At 36.2% G+C, this 21126-nt stretch overlaps 1 protein-coding gene across 1 annotated transcript; it reads right to left on the reverse strand.

Moving 5' to 3' along the window:
- Positions 1 to 3840: 3840 nt before the first annotated feature.
- LOC117318362 lies at positions 3841 to 20543 on the reverse strand (the record flags this gene model as incomplete). The annotated part of the gene is made up of 7 exons (XM_033873365.1): positions 3841 to 5190; positions 5382 to 5481; positions 5756 to 5842; positions 7424 to 7507; positions 7731 to 7815; positions 11269 to 11382; positions 20450 to 20543. Coding segments are annotated over 7 exons (1670 nt in total), but the record flags the coding sequence as incomplete, so codon positions are not given.
- Between the last annotated feature and the right edge of the window lie 583 nt (positions 20544 to 21126).

The following is a 21126-nucleotide window of genomic DNA, read 5'->3' on the forward strand; positions in this document are numbered from 1 at the left end:
TTAACGAAATTATAAATATCCCACGACGATACTTTAGAGACCATAAAACTCTTTTATTGCTCTCCTATCTCTTTCTTTGTTTTAGACCATCAACAAATATGAACGATGTCTGTAACTCCTTAACCATTTCCTTGGAAACTTATTGATGACGCATAATGTCTTGTTATTTTATCACATGACCTCCTTGTCCTCCATTTCTTACCCCACTACCCTGTACATCATGTAACACTGTACTATGTAAGCTGTGCCCTGAGGACGCCTACCGTAGGCCGAAAACAAGTCGGCAACCAGCATTTTCCTTTTCCATACCACATTTAGAAGCTACCTGGATTCAGGGTTGGCACTCTTCTTTTTATTTTGTGGTGAGAAACCATTAGGTTCATAATATGAAATTATTGACTAATTTTGATTTTTTATTGTAGCGGATACAAGGAGCCTTTTTCTGAGAGGTTTGAGAAAGGCAGGTAACTATACGGATATTGTGGTAAAAATATTTGAATTGCATGAAAAAACATAACTTAATGAGAAGTTTTCAATTGTAACTAAACAACATATCTAATATTGCCAATGATCTGTAAGGCTTAAATAGGAAAATCTTCTGAATAAATTAAGTACATGGTAAATTAGTCTAGATTTTTCATACCAAGTGGCATAAAGACAAGAAATTAAATTATTTTCCCTTCCGGCAGTACCAACAAATGTACAGCATGTTCAAACCAACTTCCTTAAATGTTTGAGGATACTGAACACCACCTTAAGGACAGCGCTCAAACTTTATATTGAACTGGGGAGGTAGAGAGAAGTCTGCTGATGTTCTAAGATTTGTGATCAGCCTGTGGATGATCCTGTAACCGAGAGACAAAAATCTAACAGGAAAGTTTTCAGGGTGGTAATAAGTTCCAAGTATAATGGGACCATCGAAAAACCGAGTACGGGTCTGAGGTAAAGAAAATTAACTTGATCAAAAAGAAGTCAGAATTTCATTCAGTAATAAGATGTTTAGAGGAAGTAGCCAGTACATCAGTATCTAATTACAATAAACAGGATTTTACAGGAAGTAATCAGACTTTTTTATGTCGTAAAGTACATATTTCTGGAACAGTCGGCATCTAGCCCTTAACAGTAAAGTACATATATACACCGCTTCTTGGAGGTCAAATGATTCCACATAAAGTAGTCCTGGTTTTCAGAGGGGAACTGTGCAAGTAAATTGCTGATGACAAGGGGAAAGGTGCAGTAATTGCTGATGACAGAGGGGAAATGGTGGTAGTAATTGTTGATGACCCAGGGGAATGTGCAGTGAAATTTCTGATGACAAAGGGAAATGGTGCACGTGAATTGCTTGATGGACCCAGGGAAATGTGCATTGAATTGGGCTGATGACACAGGGAATGTGCAGTGAATTGGCTGAGAACACAGGGAAATGTGCAGTGAATTTCTGATACACGGGAAATGTGCAAGTAAATTGCTGATGACAGAGGGAAAAAGTGCTGAATTGCTGATGACCCCGGGAAATGTGCAGTTAATTGCTGATGACAGAGGAAAATGTGCGTGAATTGTGATGACACAGGGAAATGTGCAGATAAATTGCGGATGAACATGGGGGAATGTGGCATGATTTCTGATGATCAAGGTAAATGTGCATGAATGTTTGATGACACAGGGAAATGTGCAGTAAATTGCTGATTTCATTCATTAGATACCAAAACCTCTTCACTTATTTCCTAACGAATCTATTAATAAGGGATATTGTTTAATATTATAAATATATATGTATCCTAAAATTAACTGACAGACAAATAACCAATCACTGACATTTAACTGTATACATTAAGTGTACCACATTTCAGGTTTAAATATTATCATGTTTTTTTGTAATTATTAAATATATACTCATTAACAAGAACATTCTGTCGAGCCTCTATATTGATTAAGTCAAAAACACCGAAGTAACAGAGGAATGTGTAGCAGAAAAAAAGCATTAACAACACCGAAAGAAATCACATCCCTATCTCCCTTAAATATATTCCTCTTTTAAACTTTTAAACAAATGTAGACAAAAAATAAAATTCAAATCAATGAATATTTACGTACCAAAAGACTCTATAATACTCTGATTCAAAATGTATACTATATATTTACAAATTTAATACACATAATACAAATAATTTTCCTCACTGAAATATTCTTCCCATGAGCGGATGCTATATCGTTCACAAAATTCTCGTATATCATTTGCAACATTCTTCAGAAGGAAAATCTAACTAAAATAAATATATTTAGTCCTGAAAGAATAAAACAATTCATTTAAATGCAAATTATTACACGTACTCGTAACCATTCCATTTGGAACATTTTAAGAATTTGGAGACAGAAATGAGATGATAGTCTCTCGCAATATATCCGTCATTTAGGTTCTGTTTCAAATTTTAATTTATAACCCGTAGTCTTTAATTTCCAATTTCCCTCTACCAAAAAGCTCACTTTATTCTCTGTTAACTTCTTGGAGTGTGTTCTTCAGTGTTTCACCAACCTGAACTTCAGATAAATCCAGAACACGTTTAATGTGGATATATATACTCTTTTTTTAAATAATAGATGACAGTGGATGAGTGATGCTATAGCAGTGTACATTCTGTATATGTGGTTTATCCATAAGTTAAAGACATGAAGTTAACTTTTCAGAAGTATCTTATCTTTCCAGAATAACGAGAAAAAAATCATCTGCAGTATTTACTAACCTAAGTTTAAATGTATGACCTTGAATTAGTTTTGTTGGTGACATATATTTTGGCATCATTGTATAATAGAACTGTAATATATATATAACACAAAAGATTGAACATGATTGTGAAAAAAACTGATGGCACCAGTACCAAACACAATAGACTTAAATTAATACCAACTACCAATTGGCTGGCGAACAATAAAAGAATCCCAAAACTGCCAAAGCATCATCAATGCTCTTCCACAACCTTACAAAACAGTTTCACACGCCCATTCAAAACTTTAATACTCACCGACATCCTATTCACTTTCAGTAACTCATAACAAAATTACAAGTTTGTGTGTTGAAATATTTACCACCAACACACATGGAATTATTAATGTGATCTTAACGTTAATATCAAAAGTTAGCCACTCCAAAGGCTTCCATTTATGACCTCAATATGTTTCTTTCATTAATCATTCCATAATTACTTAATCAGATTTCATTTAAGATGTTGGTAACTTTAACTGTCGTTTACTTCAAAGTTAGAAATTCATAAATACGTAATTCCTGATTATCCTCAATATTTCCTGAAAATATTCCAATACGATAATACCTTTTCTGCCAGTCAATTGATTTCATCATAAAAATAAATCATAACATGACAGCTTATTAAGATTGTCATATGAACGCTATTAAACTGATGTAATTGGACCTTGATGGAGCCGCACACAGAGTCAACTACCGACTAGAAATCAGCTTTGTCAAAGAACAAGTTCATCAAAACAGGTACATCTGGACAGACATACATCACAGATACACGCAATGCAGTTTGTATAGACATTTCTTGTGTCCCGGAACTCTATGGTATATATATATAGACATTCTGGTGTCCCAGATATCTAGGTATATATATATATATATATGATATAAGACATTCTGGTGTCCGGATATCTATGGTATATATATACGAACAATGTGGGTTCCGATATCTAATGGTATAATATATATATATCATTATGGCTTTATGATGGTTCATTTACCGGTACGTATCAACCATTTACAGACGTTTAACCCACAATCAAACACAGGACTACAAAATAATACTTGTCATTATTATTGCGAGTGGAATCAGTTTGCCATAAATGTGTCTCAACGCTGTTAATAAAGCAGAGGAAAAACTTAGCTTCTACCTAACACAATCTACTGTTAAAGTAAAGCCGGCTCAACGCTTTCGTCTTCCATTATAATATCCAATAACTGACATTTTCAGGACGTATAAAGATCACCACACTGTGGTGTATACATTGGCACCAGTCAGTTTTTGGACTATACAGATCAATAACTGAAGATCATCAATATTAGAAACATAAGCTATAGTTTTGTCTCCATGACTCGCCTATGTCGCTCACGTCCTCCTTGTCGCACATTTTCCATAGAATCCTCACTGGAGGATCTAGAACACCTATTCACATTTTCTTTTTTGGCAGTGAAGAAGTCTTGATAACTGCCCTCAGACACTGGACTAATGGGCGTCACTGAATTCTCATCAATCGACATGAATGACTCCGTCGAGCTGATTGAAGACACATAATCACGTAAGTCATGGTTAGATCCCAGCAAGCCATTGTTCCAGCTGTTGACGGAGACATTACATGCATCCCCACTGCCCCCGAGTTCACACCTGTGTTCTACTCCCCCACTGCCCCCGAGTTCACACCTGTGTTCTACTCCCCCACTGCCCCCGAGTTCACACCTGTGTTCTACTCTATCTCCGGAGCCACTTCCATAGAATGGAGAATCTGTACTAGACTGTTCATTTGTGTATAGCTTTCTCTTGGGTCTGTGTAGACTGGATCTGTTAGTTCCAGTGAAATCATTATTAGTATCTACATTATCATCACAGATCTCCGACTGAGAGGCTAGCCCTTTCTCAATACTACCTGCCAACTCAGTCTGGAGTCGGTATGCAAGAGCTTCTGGAAATACTGTACTCTTTGACCTTGATCTCTGACTAAATGTGAACTTAGAAGGAGCCATGGAGTGTCGGCGTGAAGCAGAGCCATGAATGGACTCCTGATGAAGTCTCTCTGCTGCTTTCCTCAACAATACTGGAGATGAAGGCAGTGACTGGCTCTGTGGGCCCGATTTGTTTCTTTGGCGACCGGAGTACGGATCAGGTGTACAAGGGCTACATGGAGGGGTGAATGCATTAGAAGGAGACGGCAATTCAAAACCAAAAGACTGCTTTCCTTTGGGAGTTCCAAGAATTTTCCTTTCCAGGAACTGATGAAACCCAACAAATGGATTGGAAAGAGCAGGTGAGTAGAACTGGTCGTCTTTACTCATGGCTTCTCCAAGTACCACCTGAGGTGTAAGAGAGGTGAGGAAGTCCCCAGGGTCGATCACTTCCTCCCCTGACAGCTGCAAGATATTGTCCTCAGACAAAGACCGTTTATGGCCTGGCCGCTTAAATCCTCCTAAAATGATAGCATATCAAGTATAATCTTTATTAAATATCTAATACATATTTTTTACATCAATAAAAAAAAATTCACTCTTTTTTATCACAATAACTAAACTGTATCATCTTAGAAAATAATGCAAGTTCTTTAAATGTTTACCCTAAAACTATAGATACATAAAGTGTAAACAGGCATAAAAGTCTCACCATTTCTATTTTCCTTGATGCAGTCATCCTCAAGGTTTCTTAGGATTTGCTCAATAGATATGACTATCTCAGCAAATACTGGTCTTCTCAATGGATCCACCTGTAGGAAAACAATCCCAGAGTTATCTCCCCTACTACATCGCTACTACATTGTACAAAGATATACTGCAAAATCTTTTTGTATAAAATTATTATTATGAAACAATCTGTATCAATATCTAAATTATTTGTTACTGTCTATCATGCCTTGCAGGTTTGTCTTTGTTTTCTTTCATATGTGTGATCATCTGAATTTTAACATCTTGGCTTTGAGATTCATAATAATATCACAGATTTAGAATAGTAAACATTATTCCATGAAAAAGGTAACTTACGTGGCAGCAGGTAAAAGCCAGACGCAGGAAGTCCAAAGGACAATAGTCTATCAGTCCACTAAATGCCACATAATCAAGGCCAAAGTTCTGAAGCAAGCCAAACATTATCAATTTAAATGAATGATTTCTCATGACACATTTGAATTACACTGGAACACTATGAAAGTAAGATCTTTTAGGCAAACTCCATTGATTACTCACATAGCTTGGCGCCCCCCCCCCCCCCCCCCCCCCCCCCAAAAAAAAAAATGCCACAACTTTGAACAGACACGTTTTTGTGTAATTAGTTGTATGTGTAATCAAATAAAACATAATTACACTTTATGGTACAAATTAGGACATTGATCCTGTTTCTTGAAATTATTTGAAAATAAACATTGTGCAGGAGATCTATAGCTACCTTTTTTTTTTTTTTTTTTTTTTTTTTGCAAATTTAGACCCTGACTATGTTAATATATAACACAGGGGCTTGGCACGATTTTCCAAATGATAGTCCATATATATATGTATATAGTATCAAGGGTAGTAACTACAAAGAGGGGGAAGACGAACGTATTTAAAAAAAAAAAATTTGTCGTATTCTGCGGGTCAAAAATCTTAGTGACACATACATTACCTTAAAGAGAAATGACTGGGATAATACTTGGCCAATTTTGTTCATCGAACACTCATTGGAAAGATAAAACATTTCTCTTTAAGGTAATGTATGTGTCACTAAGATTTTTGACCCGCAGAATACGACAAATTATTTTTTTTTAAATACGTTCGTCTTCCTCCTCTTTGTAGTTACTACCCTTGATACTATATACATATATATAGACTATCATTTGGAAAATCGTGCCAAGCCCCTGTGATATATAACATGCAATCATTACAAGATGCAGATGTTGTACTGAATAGAAACTAAGAAGTTGCCCTTGTATGGCAAATACTGTCAGTGTTAACTAAGCATATTGATCACATAATTGTGTCCAGATTGTCCCTTAATTATTGTTAGATGGGGTGTTTCCTATAAACATGTCCGTGCCACACTAGGGCAGGCCACAAGGTGCAGCTGTAAACTTGAAAGGATCAACTACCCAAATATATTGCGAGTGATCTTGACATATGTTATATAGATTACCGGTAGCATTCAGGTCTAGTCAAAACACTTTCCCCAGGTATCCCAATTAGCGATGTGTAACTTGGCAGGTGACTTTCATTACAAAATTATGCCCCCCCCCCCCCCCCCCCCCCCCCCCCCCCCCCCCCCTCCATTGTGACAGTTCAAACCAGCATGCTGGGTATTGCTAAATCAATACATGTCCCCTACCAGCCCCGCTAATAGTATCAGTGACCTTTGTAGCTACTCATATTGAAGTTACTTATCAACTTTCACTAACATATCTTGAAGCATGGCTGAGAAAAGTGTGGGAAACTGAGTGGACAGACTGACGGATAGATGGCCGGAAGGATGGCCGGACAAAAGGGGATGAAACCTATAATCCTTCTGAAATCTTAACAGACAGGGACTAATAAACCTCAATATAAGGTCTCTTACACAACATTTTGTGCCTACATAAGGTCTTTTGTTTCGATCATAATAATCACAAAATGAAGCAAGTTTATTGAAGGTTAAAAGTTTACCTTAGTTTGACTAAAAGGCAATGATAGCCTTAGGTAGCATACCTGTGTTCGAGGAAGTATTTCTGGATCAGCATCTATCCTCGCTATAATTTCACAAAGGATGATTCCAAAGGAGAAGATATCAGCCTGCAAATGAGCCAAACATATATTTCATTCATCTTAGTTTACTTCAAAAAGGAAATTTACCTGCTGACTATATAAATCATCATTTATCTTCCTGATAAGATGTCCAATTCATTGGGGGTTTTCAATTTTCATTTTCTGTTGTTCTTATTAATTTCATTATTAATATTCATCAAAAGAAGTATGTAATTTCCAAATCAGTATAAAAAGAGGACAAATATTTCACCTTTTCGTTGTACCACTTGTTCTGCAAGACTTCCGGGGCTATCCAGTAGGGAGAACCCACAATAGGCAGGCAGTTGTCTTTATCTCTGTAAATACAATTTTAGTGTGACTAACAGGAACAATAGTTAGTGGTCCCAATATTGTTATCACTTCTATTATATGTCAGAACTACAGGAACTGAAGACCCATGTCTGATCGTACTGGCTGTACCTGGATTATCACTGGAGACACCGGTCTTTCTGATCCAGGTCAGTCACACTGTCCTATACATCACCAGTACACTACTAATACTTATGGCAGGTCTACAACATTTCTATAATCATTCATCAAACTATTACCAAAATTCTGCTATGATATAATGTTCTTTTGACTTGAGTTCAACTTCATTGCCAAACTTGACAGATTTTTGTTCTTCAGATGCTATGAGATATATTCTATTGCCTGGAGCTGGAGTTCAACTTCATTGCCAAACTTAACAGATTTTTGTTCTTCAGATGCTATGAGATATATTCTATTGCCTGGAGCTGGAGTTCAACTTTTATTGCCAAACCAGCAGGCTTTTTTGTTTATCAAAAATCAATTAATATAACTATTCTATAAGTTAGAAACAACTGATGACATTTGTCAAGCTACCAGTGAAATACCATGACTACTTCTTTTGGTTCTTACAAAGAATTTTTTTCTTTACATAATTGGTCCCCGTGATCTTTAAAAAGTGAGTATTAATTTTCTACAAACTTTGTCAGACTTAATTCCATCTAAGACAAATAACAATGGTTCTTTGCAATTTTTTTTTTTTTTTTTAAAGTTGACAAAAATACATAAAGGATGGGGAAGGATGCCACACCACAACACAGGACTCACTTGGCCCTCTAGGAATGACCTCAAAATGTTTATCAACAGGTAATGGAGGATATCTGGCAAAAGGAATACAAATTGTACCGAGTATCCTTCCAAATAAAACAGATGCAGCAATAAAATTGGATATATAACAACTACCCAGAATTCATAAAGAAGTGAATTTTCACTGGGAATGTGCTGAGATTACATAGTTAAGTGGTACCCCACGGAGAGCCCTGGGATAACAGCCAAGTGCTAACACTGCACATGGAAATTTAGACCTACAAAAATATCTGCAGTTTCCCTTTGTGTCGACAACAACAGTTTTGTTTATTATCAGTTGGTGAAAAAAGAAGGTACCCACTGGATAGACAGATTGCACGACAGATAAAGAGCCTAAAATGTATCTCAACATGTGCCATAACATATCTCCAGTTGATGGGAATTCTTCTCTAACTGTACAGGCTAAGTTACCTCCCTTATTAATCATAATTTGCCTTCATTTTTAAACTTTTATCCATACAACAAAACTTTAAGTCATCTTCCTCATAAAACTTTGATCTATTCCAACCTCAATTTTTAAGCATTAAAACCTTTATCATTACCACACTTCAATGAACTTCCTGATATACCAATTTACCTCCCCTATAACCTCTCTTCATTCACACCTACTCACTAGATGACTGTTTCAATATAAATTTATATTCCTTGCTGAATATCTGTATCACTGTTCTTACTCTTACAACTTTATCAAAGTATTGACAAGTGTACAAAGTTATAATCAACAACCCCTTGAACCATCCCCTCTTAAAACCTCTATTTCTTCAATTATAATTAAAGTATGCATCATATAAACTAGGTAAGGGATGCGTATACACCATCAGTATGTTTATTAGGCCGAGTCACAAGAGTCCAATATCTCTAAACCCTTGATACTGTACAATGTGTCAGCTGAAGTGTACAGAGTGCTGTAACAATATCTATGCCAGTGACTTGTTAAGTTTTATATGATAATGGTATTTACACACTTAAAGTGTTATCAAAATATGATAGCAAGAACTTTCTAGATGTTAGATGTTGTCTTAATTTCAAACAATACACAACATAAAATTTCATGACTATATATTATAACGTGTTTATATACATTGTATTGATCCATCATATACATGTGCCACAGGATATTTTACAAATACTGGGTTCCTACAACATTTATATAAGACGGGATATAGCTATTAGCCTCTACATGTCCAGCTGATTTCTACTCTATATATGACTATATATAACACCTCCTTATTTAGACATCAACAAATCTGGTCCCATATTTTTTTTTCTGAATTCAATATTCAAAGACATGTGGTCAGTCTAACCACTTAACATCACGTAACAGGGGCACCTAACATGGTCAGTCTAACCACTTAACATCACGTAACAGGGGCACCTAACATGGTCAGTCTAACCACTTAACATCACGTAACAGGGGCACCTAACATGGTCAGTCTAACCACTTAACATCACGTAACAGGGACACCTAACATGGTCAGTCTAACCACTTAACATCACGTAACAGGGGCACCTAACATGGTCAGTCTAACCACTTAACATCACGTAACAGGGACACCTCACATGGTCAGTCTAACCACTTAACATCACGTAACAGGGGCACCTAACATGGTCAGTCTAACCACTTAACATCACGTAACAGGGACACCTAACATGGTCAGTCTAACCACTTAACATAACAGGGGCACCTAACATGGTCAGTCTAACCACTTAACATCACGTAACAGGGACACCTAACATGGTCAGTCTAACCACTTAACATAACAGGGGCACCTAACATGGTCAGTCTAACCACTTAACATCACGTAACAGGGACACCTAACATGGTCAGTCTAACCACTTAACATAACAGGGGCACCTAACATGGTCAGTCTAACCACTTAACATAACAGGGGCACCTAACATGGTCAGTCTAACCACTTAACATAACAGGGGCACCTAACATGGTCAGTCTAACCACTTAACATCACGTAACAGGGACACCTAACATGGTCAGTCTAACCACTTAACATAACAGGGACACCTAACATGGTCAGTCTAACCACTTAACATAACAGGGGCACCTAACATGGTCAGTCTAACCACTTAACATAACAGGGGCACCTAACAACCACAACTAGATTGTTATTGACCACAACTAGATCTTCATTTGATAATAATAAGCATTATATGAATTATTACTGAATAACCAAATCTGTTGGGCATATATTTCTAATGATCTATTTCCTTATCTACCTAATAGAGAATCCCCCTAGGTCAGGTTGTCAACCAAGGATATTCTTACAGAGACAATGGTGTCCTTATCAGAGTAAGTGGAGTACCCAATACATCAGTACAATGACAGCCTGATGACAATGGGGTAATTAAATCACATGATTGGCCCTCCCCATCCATAGCCATTGATCTGTTAATCCCTCACTGTTACATGGCCACACAGATGACCGTGGACTGTCTGCCTGATGACCCAGCATGGTCAATATATCATTCTCTAGCCAATAAGCTAGATATTACAATTGCCTGATCAACTAATATATCTGATAAAACATGAAATCTCTGTGAAACCTAGATTACAACAGCAGTAAGGAGTCTCTACTCATCATCATGTACACAGCTGACACAATGTACAGGTATATACTTACAGTGGATCAGGTATCTTGGCTGCCAAACCAAAGTCTGCCACCACTGCACTTAAGTTCTCCTCATCTCCACACAACAACACATTCTGTAACAAACATAAGGAAACATAAAGGCAACTTCTCAAAACATTCAAATGTTCTATACTAAACACGTATCAAAACTGTACCACAAGTAAGGGTTAAAAAGAGAAGCTTAAGCCATATAGAATGGATCAAGATTGGTCATGTTACTGTCAACATAATGGCAGAGCCTATAGATGTTAAGTAAAGTAATGTAAGAAATTTGTTGATACAAAACAGATGCTGACATTCATTACCTCATCCTGGTCATTTAAAAGCTGTTTGGCTAAAACTAGTGATCTGAATTAAAGTAACAACAATGCTAAGTCTCAAAACATAATAAATCTCACGCATTCAAAATCAAAATAATCTCAAAGTAGACCTAAATTTACTAGTTATCGATTTGTTATATTTTGCCTTGCCAAAAACAAAATAATGGTGTGAAGCTTGGCAAATGTAAGAGAAACTGTATATCTGCTGAGGACAGAGAAAAAGGGCTACAACTGTACATATTGTGTCTTAAAATCCAAATTTTACAGTGTGAAAGTCCTCCATCCGAAGAAGTACATACTTGCAAAACTTGGTACTTTTGTACTTAAAATCATATTTGACATGGTATAAGTGACATGCTCCAGAACACTGAAGACAAACCTGTAATACCTTAGTACATAGGGAACTTCCAGGTAACTAACAGGTAAATATGTATACCTTAGTACAGGGAACTACCAGGTATCTAACAGGTAAATATGTATACCTAATACAGGTAACTACTGGGTATCTAACAGGTAAATATGTATATCTAATACAGGAAACTACCGAGTATCTAACAGGTAAATATGTATACCTAATACAGGGAACTACCGGGTATCTAACAGGTAAATATGTATACCTAATACAGGGAACTACCGGGTATCTAACAGGTAAATATGTATACCTAATACAGGTAACTACTGGGTATCTAACAGGTAAATATGTATATCTAATACAGGAAACTACCGAGTATCTAACAGGTAAATATGTATACCTAATACAGGGAACTACCGGGTATCTAACAGGTAAATATGTATACCTAATACAGGGAACTACCGGGTATCTAACAGGTAAATATGTATACCTAATACAGGGAACTACTGGGTATCTAACAGGTAAATATGTATACCTTAGTACAGGTAACTACCGGGTATCTAACAGGTAAATATGTATACCTAATACAGGGAACTACCGGGTATCTAACAGGTAAATATGTATACCTTAGTACAGGGAACTACCGGGTATCTAACAGGTAAATATGTATACCTAATACAGGGAACTACTGGGTATCTAACAGGTAAATATGTATACCTTAGTACAGGGAACTACTGGGTATCTAACAGGTAAATATGTATACCTTAGTACAGGTAACTACTGGGTATCTAACAGGTAAATAGGTATACCTTAGTACAGGTAACTACTGGGTATCTAACAGGTAAATATGTATACCTAATACAGGGAACTACCGGGTATCTAACAGGTAAATATGTATACCTAATACAGGGAACTACTGGGTATCTAACAGGTAAATATGTATACCTTAGTACAGGGAACTACTGGGTATCTAACAGGTAAATATGTATACCTAATACAGGGAACTACTGGGTATCTAACAGGTAAATATGTATACCTTAGTACAGGGAACTACCGGGTATCTAACAGGTAAATATGTATAACTAATACAGGGAACTACCAGGTATCTAACAGGTAAATATGTATACCTTAGTACAGGGAACTACCAGGTATCTAACAGGTAAATATGTATACCTAATACAGGGAACTACTGGGTATCTAACAGGTAAATATGTATACCTTAGTACAGGGAACTACCAGGTATCTAACAGGTAAATATGTATACCTAATACAGGGAACTACCGGGTATCTAACAGGTAAATATGTATACCTAATACAGGGAACTACTGGGTATCTAACAGGTAAATATGTATACCTAATACAGGGAACTACTGGGTATCTAACAGGTAAATATGTATACCTTAGTACAGGGAACTACTGGGTATCTAACACGTAAATATGTATACCTAATACAGGGAACTACCAGGTATCTAACAGGTAAATATGTATACCTTAGTACAGGGAACTACTGGGTATCTAACAGGTAAATATGTATACCTAATACAGGGAACTACCGGGTATCTAACAGGTAAATATGTATACCTAATACAGGGAACTACCAGGTATCTAACAGGTAAATATGTATACCTAATACAGGTATCTAACAGGTAAATATGTATACCTTAGTACAGGTAACTACTGGGTATCTAACAGGTAAATATGTATACCTAATACAGGTATCTAACAGGTAAATATGTATACCTCATACAGGGAACTACCAGGTATCTAACAGGTAAATATGTATACCTCATACAGGGAACTACCAGGTATCTAACAGGTAAATATGTATACCTAATACAGGGAACTACCAGGTAACTAACAGGTAAATATGTATACCTAATACAGGTAACTACTGGGTATCTAACAGGTAAATATGTATACCTAATACAGGGAACTACTGGGTATCTAACAGGTAAATATGTATACCTAATACAGGTATCTAACAGGTAAATATGTATACCTAACACAACTTACAGGTACGTGTTAAAAACTCAGTTTCTATTTAGGTGTAATAAGTAATTACACTCGTGTATTTTGTGGGGTTCCATTACTGTGTCAGTTGTTAGTGTGTGATTTACTTATAAACAGGTGTTATTGTCAGGGAGACTGGTTCCTGTTTTTATAATTATATATATAATAACGCCAGCAATGTATGACTACCAGGAAACCAGAATAACAAGTACCCTGGGTAAAGTGCCCAGTCACAGTGGAGGATCACTCAAGTGTGCTGCAGATCACCTAAGTATCCCGATATGATAACATGTTCAGATGTGACCTACTTTTTCTACAATTAACTTGTTTTCAATAGATTTTTCTCTCAAAACGATTTACATCAAAACATACAGGTAGACCGGGATTGCATATATTTTCTTTGGTATTTCATGCAAAACAGGTTTAAATATACCTGGTATACATCCACACTCCCATGCACTAACCATATATATATGTCAACACCAGACAGAATTTTTTTTAGTTGCCTTTGCAAGCATTTAAAGTGTTATAATAGATTAAATGCTAACTGTCATGAAACCCTTCATAGGAATCAACTGTCAGTCAATTTTAGATAACTGCTTTCTTTGTAATTTACACTTTAATACTTCACTAAACATGTCTTGGTCATGTTCTTTTCTAATACACATATCAGCTGAAGTGTCATTCAGTCTGAACACGAGACAAAGTGTGTCAGAGAAAAACAAGAGCAGTGAGAGGATATGTTGGTGACCGGTCCATCACCTCACTGCTTCCTCACCCAGATATCAGCCAATCAGGATAAACCTTTACTTAAATTGGCCAATTAGAATATGTCTCGGTGTATATATATCTATCAATTCACTTAAGCATCACTTCAACACACTTCATACTTTAACATGAATGGAAATTTGCAGTTTTTAATTCACCAAATGACGCAGCAAAATTTTCCTAAATATATTAAGCTAGACTTTTGTCATTTTCAATTCAATCAATTTTCTCTTGATTTTTTTTTTTATTATTTTGCAGCAAACAAATACTTCTGATCATGTTCAATAGCTTCAGGTGGGAAAAAATCAAAATAAAAGTCAAGAAGGAATTTTATCAGCGACAAATATTTCTGATCATGTTCAATAGCTTCAGGTGGGAAAAAATCAAAATAAAAGTCAAGAAGGAATTTTATCAGCGACAAATATTTCTGGTATACAATGGGTTTTTTGTTTGTATACACAGTGATATTATACATATATATTGTGGTGTCTGACATTACTACTGGACAATGCAGAGAGTCCAAAAGAAACTTAATTCACCTATTCAATAGAAACCTCAAGTTTGTAGTTATTTAAACCACATGAAAAGGAGTCAATTTCTTCATTATAATGTCATTCTTATGTGGATTCACTAGTAAAGAGTCACGGCCACCTCAAAGACTTCCTGTCAGAAAAAAGTGAAATGCCATGACTAACCTAATGTCAGAGACAAATAGCCAGACAGTACTGTAGGAAGTGGTCGTCAAATCATGTGGGAACAGAAACATACAACATAGATCACACAAGATAAAATTATATACTTGGAATACTTTAAGCATTAGAAGTTAAGTTCTAATTAATTTTGATTCTCAACAATTAAAGCTTATCAATGTTAATCCATATATTTAAAGTTTAAACCATATTTATCGAGATACATGAAAAAAAAGATATGCTGATCCAATTGTCCTATGAATGCATTTTTTAATGATAGTTATTTCGTCATTTTGTAGAAACTTCCAGCCGAAATGTAGGGACAACTTCTCCAAACTTAGACAGTCTTGATCATAACAATGAAATCAATCTCCACCCAGACAATCCTCAACACAGACCGTAACATTGAAATCTCAACACAGATCGAACATTGAAATCAATCACCACCCAGACAATCCTCAACACAAACCATAACATTGAAATCAATCTCCACCCAGACAATCCTCAACACAAACCATAACATTGAAATCTCAACACAGACCATAACATTGAAATCAATCTCCACCCAGACAATCCTCAACACAAACCATAACATTGAAATCTCAACACAGACCAAAACATTGAAATCAATCTCCACCCAGACAATCCTCAACACAGACCGTTACACATTGAAATCATAACACAGACCATAACATTGAAATCAATCTCCACCCAGACAATCCTCAACACAGACCGTAACATTGAAATCAATCTCCACCCAGACAATCCTCAACACAAACCATAACATTGAAATCATAACACAGATCGAACACTGAAATCAATCTACACCCAGACAATCCTCAACACAGACCATAACATTGAAATCAATCTCCACCCAGACAATCCTCAACACAAACCATAACATTGAAATCAATCTCCACCCAGACAATCCTCAACACAGACCGTAACATTGAAATCAATCTTCAACCAGACAATCCTAAACACAAACCATAACATTGAAATCAATCTCCACCCAGACAATCCTCAACACAGACCGTAACATTGAAATCAATCCCCACCCAGACAATCCTCAACACAGACCGTAACATTGAAATCTCAACACAGACCGTAACATTGAAATCAATCTCCACCCAGACAATCCTCAACACAGACCGTAACATTGAAATCTCAACACAGACCATAACATTGAAATCAATCTCCACCCAGACAATCCTCAACACAGATCGTAACATTGAAATCTCAACACAGACCGTAACATTGAAATCAATCTCCACCCAGACAATCCTCAACACAGACCGTAACATTGAAATCAATCTCCACCCAGACAATCCTCAACACAAACCATAACATTGAAATCATAACACAGATCGAACACTGAAATCAATCTACACCCAGACAATCCTCAACACAGACCGTAACATTGAAATCTCAACACAGACCGTAACATTGAAATCTCAACACAGACCATAACATTGAAATCAATCTCCACCCAGACAATCCTCAACACAGACCGTAACATTGAAATCTCAACACAGACCGTAACATTGAAATCAATCTCCACCCAGACAATCCTCAACACAAACCATAACATTGAAATCAATCTCCACCAAGACAATCCTCAACACAGACTGTACATTGAAATCTCAACACAGACCGTAACATTGAAATCAATCTCCACCCAGACAATCCTCAACACAGACCATAACATTGAAATCAATCTCCACCCCAGACAATCCTCAACACAGACCGTAACATTGAAATCAATCTCCACCCAGACAATCCTCAACACAAACCATAACATTGAAATCTCAACACAGACCATAACATTGAAATCAATCTCCACCCAGACAATCCTCAACACAGACCCTAACATTGAAATCAATCTCCACTCAGACAATCCTCAACACAGACCGTAACATTGAAATCTCAACACAGATCGAACATTGAAATCAATCTCCACCCAGACAATCCTCAACACAGACCGAAACATTGAAATCAATCTCCACCCAGACAATCCTAAACACAAACCATAACATTGAAATCTCAACACAGGACCATAACATTGAAATCAATCTCCACCCAGACAATCCTCAACACAGACCATAACATTGAAATCAATCTCCACCCAGACAATCCTCAACACAAACCATAACATTGAAATCAATCTCCACCCAGACAATCCTCAACACAGACCGTAACATTGAAATCAATCCCCACCCAGACAATCCTAAACACAAACCATAACATTGAAATCTCAACACAGACCATAACATTGAAATCAATCTCCACCCAGACAATCCTCAACACAGACCGTAACATTGAAATCTCAACACAGACCATAACATTGAAATCAATCTCCACCCAGACAATCCTCAACACAAACCATAACATTGAAATCAATCTCCACCAAGACAATCCTCAACACAGACCATAACATTGAAATCTCAACACAGACCGTAACATTAAAATCAATCTCCACCCAGACAATCCTCAACACAGACCGTAACATTGAAATCTCAACACAGACTGTAACACTGAAATCTAAACACAAAACCATAACATTGAAATCATAACACAGACCATAACATTGAAATCTAAACACAACCATAACATTGAAATCATAACACAGACCATAACATTGAAATCATAACACAGACCATAACATTGAAATCATAACACAGACCGTGACATTGAAATCTCAACACAGACCGTAACATTGAAATCAATCTCCACCCAGACAATCCTCAACACAAACCATAACATTGAAATCAATCTCCACCAAGACAATCCTCAACACAGACCATAACATTGAAATCTCAACACAGACTGTAACATTGAAATCTAAACACAAACCATAACATTGAAATCATAACACAGACCATAATATTGAAATCATAACATTGAAATCATAACACAGACCGTGACATTGAAATCTCAACACAGACCGTAACATTGAAATCAATCTCCACCCAGACAATCCTCAACACAAACCATAAAATTGAAATCATAACACAGACCATAACATTGAAATCATAACACAGACCATAACATTGAAATCATACACCAGACCGTGACATTTGAAATCATAACACAGACCATAACATTGAAATCAATCTCCACCCAGACAATCAAAACATGGCTATATAGCCCTCATCAGACAGACCGTAACATTAAAGACATCTACATTCAGACGCTATCAAAACAATCTTAAAACATGAAACACTTATAAAAGGTGGTGACAAATATGCTGGTAATACACAAACACAACAACTTATTTAGAGGGTACTTCACAAGTAAAGGGTACAAATAGCTATATAAAGACTGAGTACTTCCTATATTACAACATGTAATTATATATAATGATGTCTCATTCTTATTAATGTAGTCATCATCATTTGTCATAGTCATCAAAGTGAGGCTGTAATAGAAGTTACATTTCTATTCTTATAAACCAACACTGACGTTACTATAATATCTGACCATATTAAGATAGAAATTAAACTGCTATAGGACTGCAACCTCATTGTAACATCCTCATTCTCTCTACCAGAGCAAAGCTCAGATGAATTGTAAGCTTCCATGTTTTATAAGTAAAACTTTGTACGTATTACTAACTAGGTTTCATGAATGAACGGTGTAAGATATGTGAGGGAGGTAACAAAAACTGACCAGCTGTGGACGATTACTGGACACCACAGGAATGTGTCTCGCATCTCTCCCTGTCTCTTATCAACCACGCAGACCTATCTTACCACCCGTTATCTTCTAAAACTTGGGACTAATTCAAACTTAATTTCACCTTTGTCGGCATTATCTTGGACCTGGATAAGAACAATCAGCCAACCCATGTGACGAATGTCATGTTATATCTCAAATAGACTGTAGAACTTTACCAAACATTATACAGTAATATTAATCTTCTAACCTTGTTTCAAAGTTAACAACTAAATGATAAGAATTACTCAGAAATGAATTTTAGTAACTTGATGACTAACAGAATATCAAATGTCTGTTTTTTTTCTTTTATACCATGCCAAAAACCACTTTGTATTTGATTGTCTGTATGATTCAACACTAGAAAGGGGGCATAAGTTGGCAATGGTCTATCTTTTAAATTGAATACTATGTTAGTTTAGTGATGACTGTATAAGGTGCATCAGGCATGAAAGTGTGGCTGACTTATTAACATCTATATATCCACTCATTTTCTTTCTATTTATCAACAATTCACAGGCAAATGGAAGTATCTTCAGGTCAGAAGTACTATGTATTTATACACAGGGTATAAATATATGGGTTAATTATGAATACAAAGAAACAGAAAGTTAGAAATATCAATCATATCTGTGTCATGTGTATGATAATTTGGTATATGAACACCATTGTAAGGTGCCAACTTTCTATACAAACTTTTATCCATAAAGAAATAGCATTTGAATTGTAAAATAATTGGCGAAGAGAATATCTGAACCAGAACATTTTAAAGTAGAATAACAAAGAGGAAGCCATGAGTGTGTACTTTTGAGGTCTGTGTAGATAATTGACTGTTTTACCATGTAAATATATGAAAATACATGCAAAGTCAGTAGATCCTAGTGTCCTAGATGTGACACAGTACGCCACCTCTGGCTTCCTGAGCATTCATCATACAATCTATATTCATATTAAGACATGGATCACCTCCAGTATAGATATGATAGCTCTACTATCATATTACTGGTAGACAATCCAGACTTGCCCATGTTCATCAATATTTTGAGAAAGTCAGAGAATCTTCGCTATCTCTGAGAAATGTAACTATATACACTATGGCAGTGAAGTATTTAAGGAAGGTCTATAAAAGTAAGTAAAACCACAGTAAGAATGTAAGTTCTGAAGTCATACAGGGGCATACAAGTTCTCTACCATATCAGGTTATGACGGACGAGAGATTCGTCTTGTTATGTATATCGAACAGAATGTCATGATTTAACCCTTGACGTGAGACACGATGGAAAACACCTCTGGGAGTGAAGCTATTATTCATCCCCTACTAGCAAATGTCCAAGGCCAACTTGATCTTCATATCCAGGAAGCCTTCCAGATTCTTGTCTGCCCGAACCTCATTCACCCCCTCGATTTCATGAACTGACATGAAAACAGTACAGTTCATTCAAACATATAGTACTCCATTCCAACTCCAACATTATATAAAACCAATCATTGGCTATCTCTTATTTCCATTGAATTGTCATGTAAATTTCTCTAGTAGCTTAGTTCAAAAATAACTGCTGAAAATTTACATGGAATGTACCTTCCTATTTTTCTTTCTTTATCACCCCTATCAAATGTCCCCTTTTGAGTGAATTTCAAAAGCTATGATAATAGTAACGAATCAGGAAAATCTACTTAACTTAAACATAAACATCTTGAAAATAAAAATTGTTTGCAAAAATGTGGCTCATTAAGTGTCCCATAACAAGTCTAATCATGAACGAACAAAAGAATTAAAAACAAAAAGAGGTTTATTGTTTTACTGGCGAATGTCAAAAAGTGCAGTACTCAAAAAGAGCCTCAGTGCAGACATGCCAGTATAAACAAGTTTTTGTACCACACAAAAGAGAAGGCCCTTTTGGCCAGTGCCCCCAACTCTTTAACAAATCCTAACAGAAACACAGTTGGAGTAGCCCAAACAATTATTCCTTACTATAGCTGAATTATCTGTCTAGAA

This window comes from Pecten maximus, unplaced genomic scaffold (assembly GCF_902652985.1).
Source record: "Pecten maximus unplaced genomic scaffold, xPecMax1.1, whole genome shotgun sequence".
Lineage (NCBI taxonomy): Eukaryota > Metazoa > Mollusca > Bivalvia > Pectinida > Pectinidae > Pecten > Pecten maximus.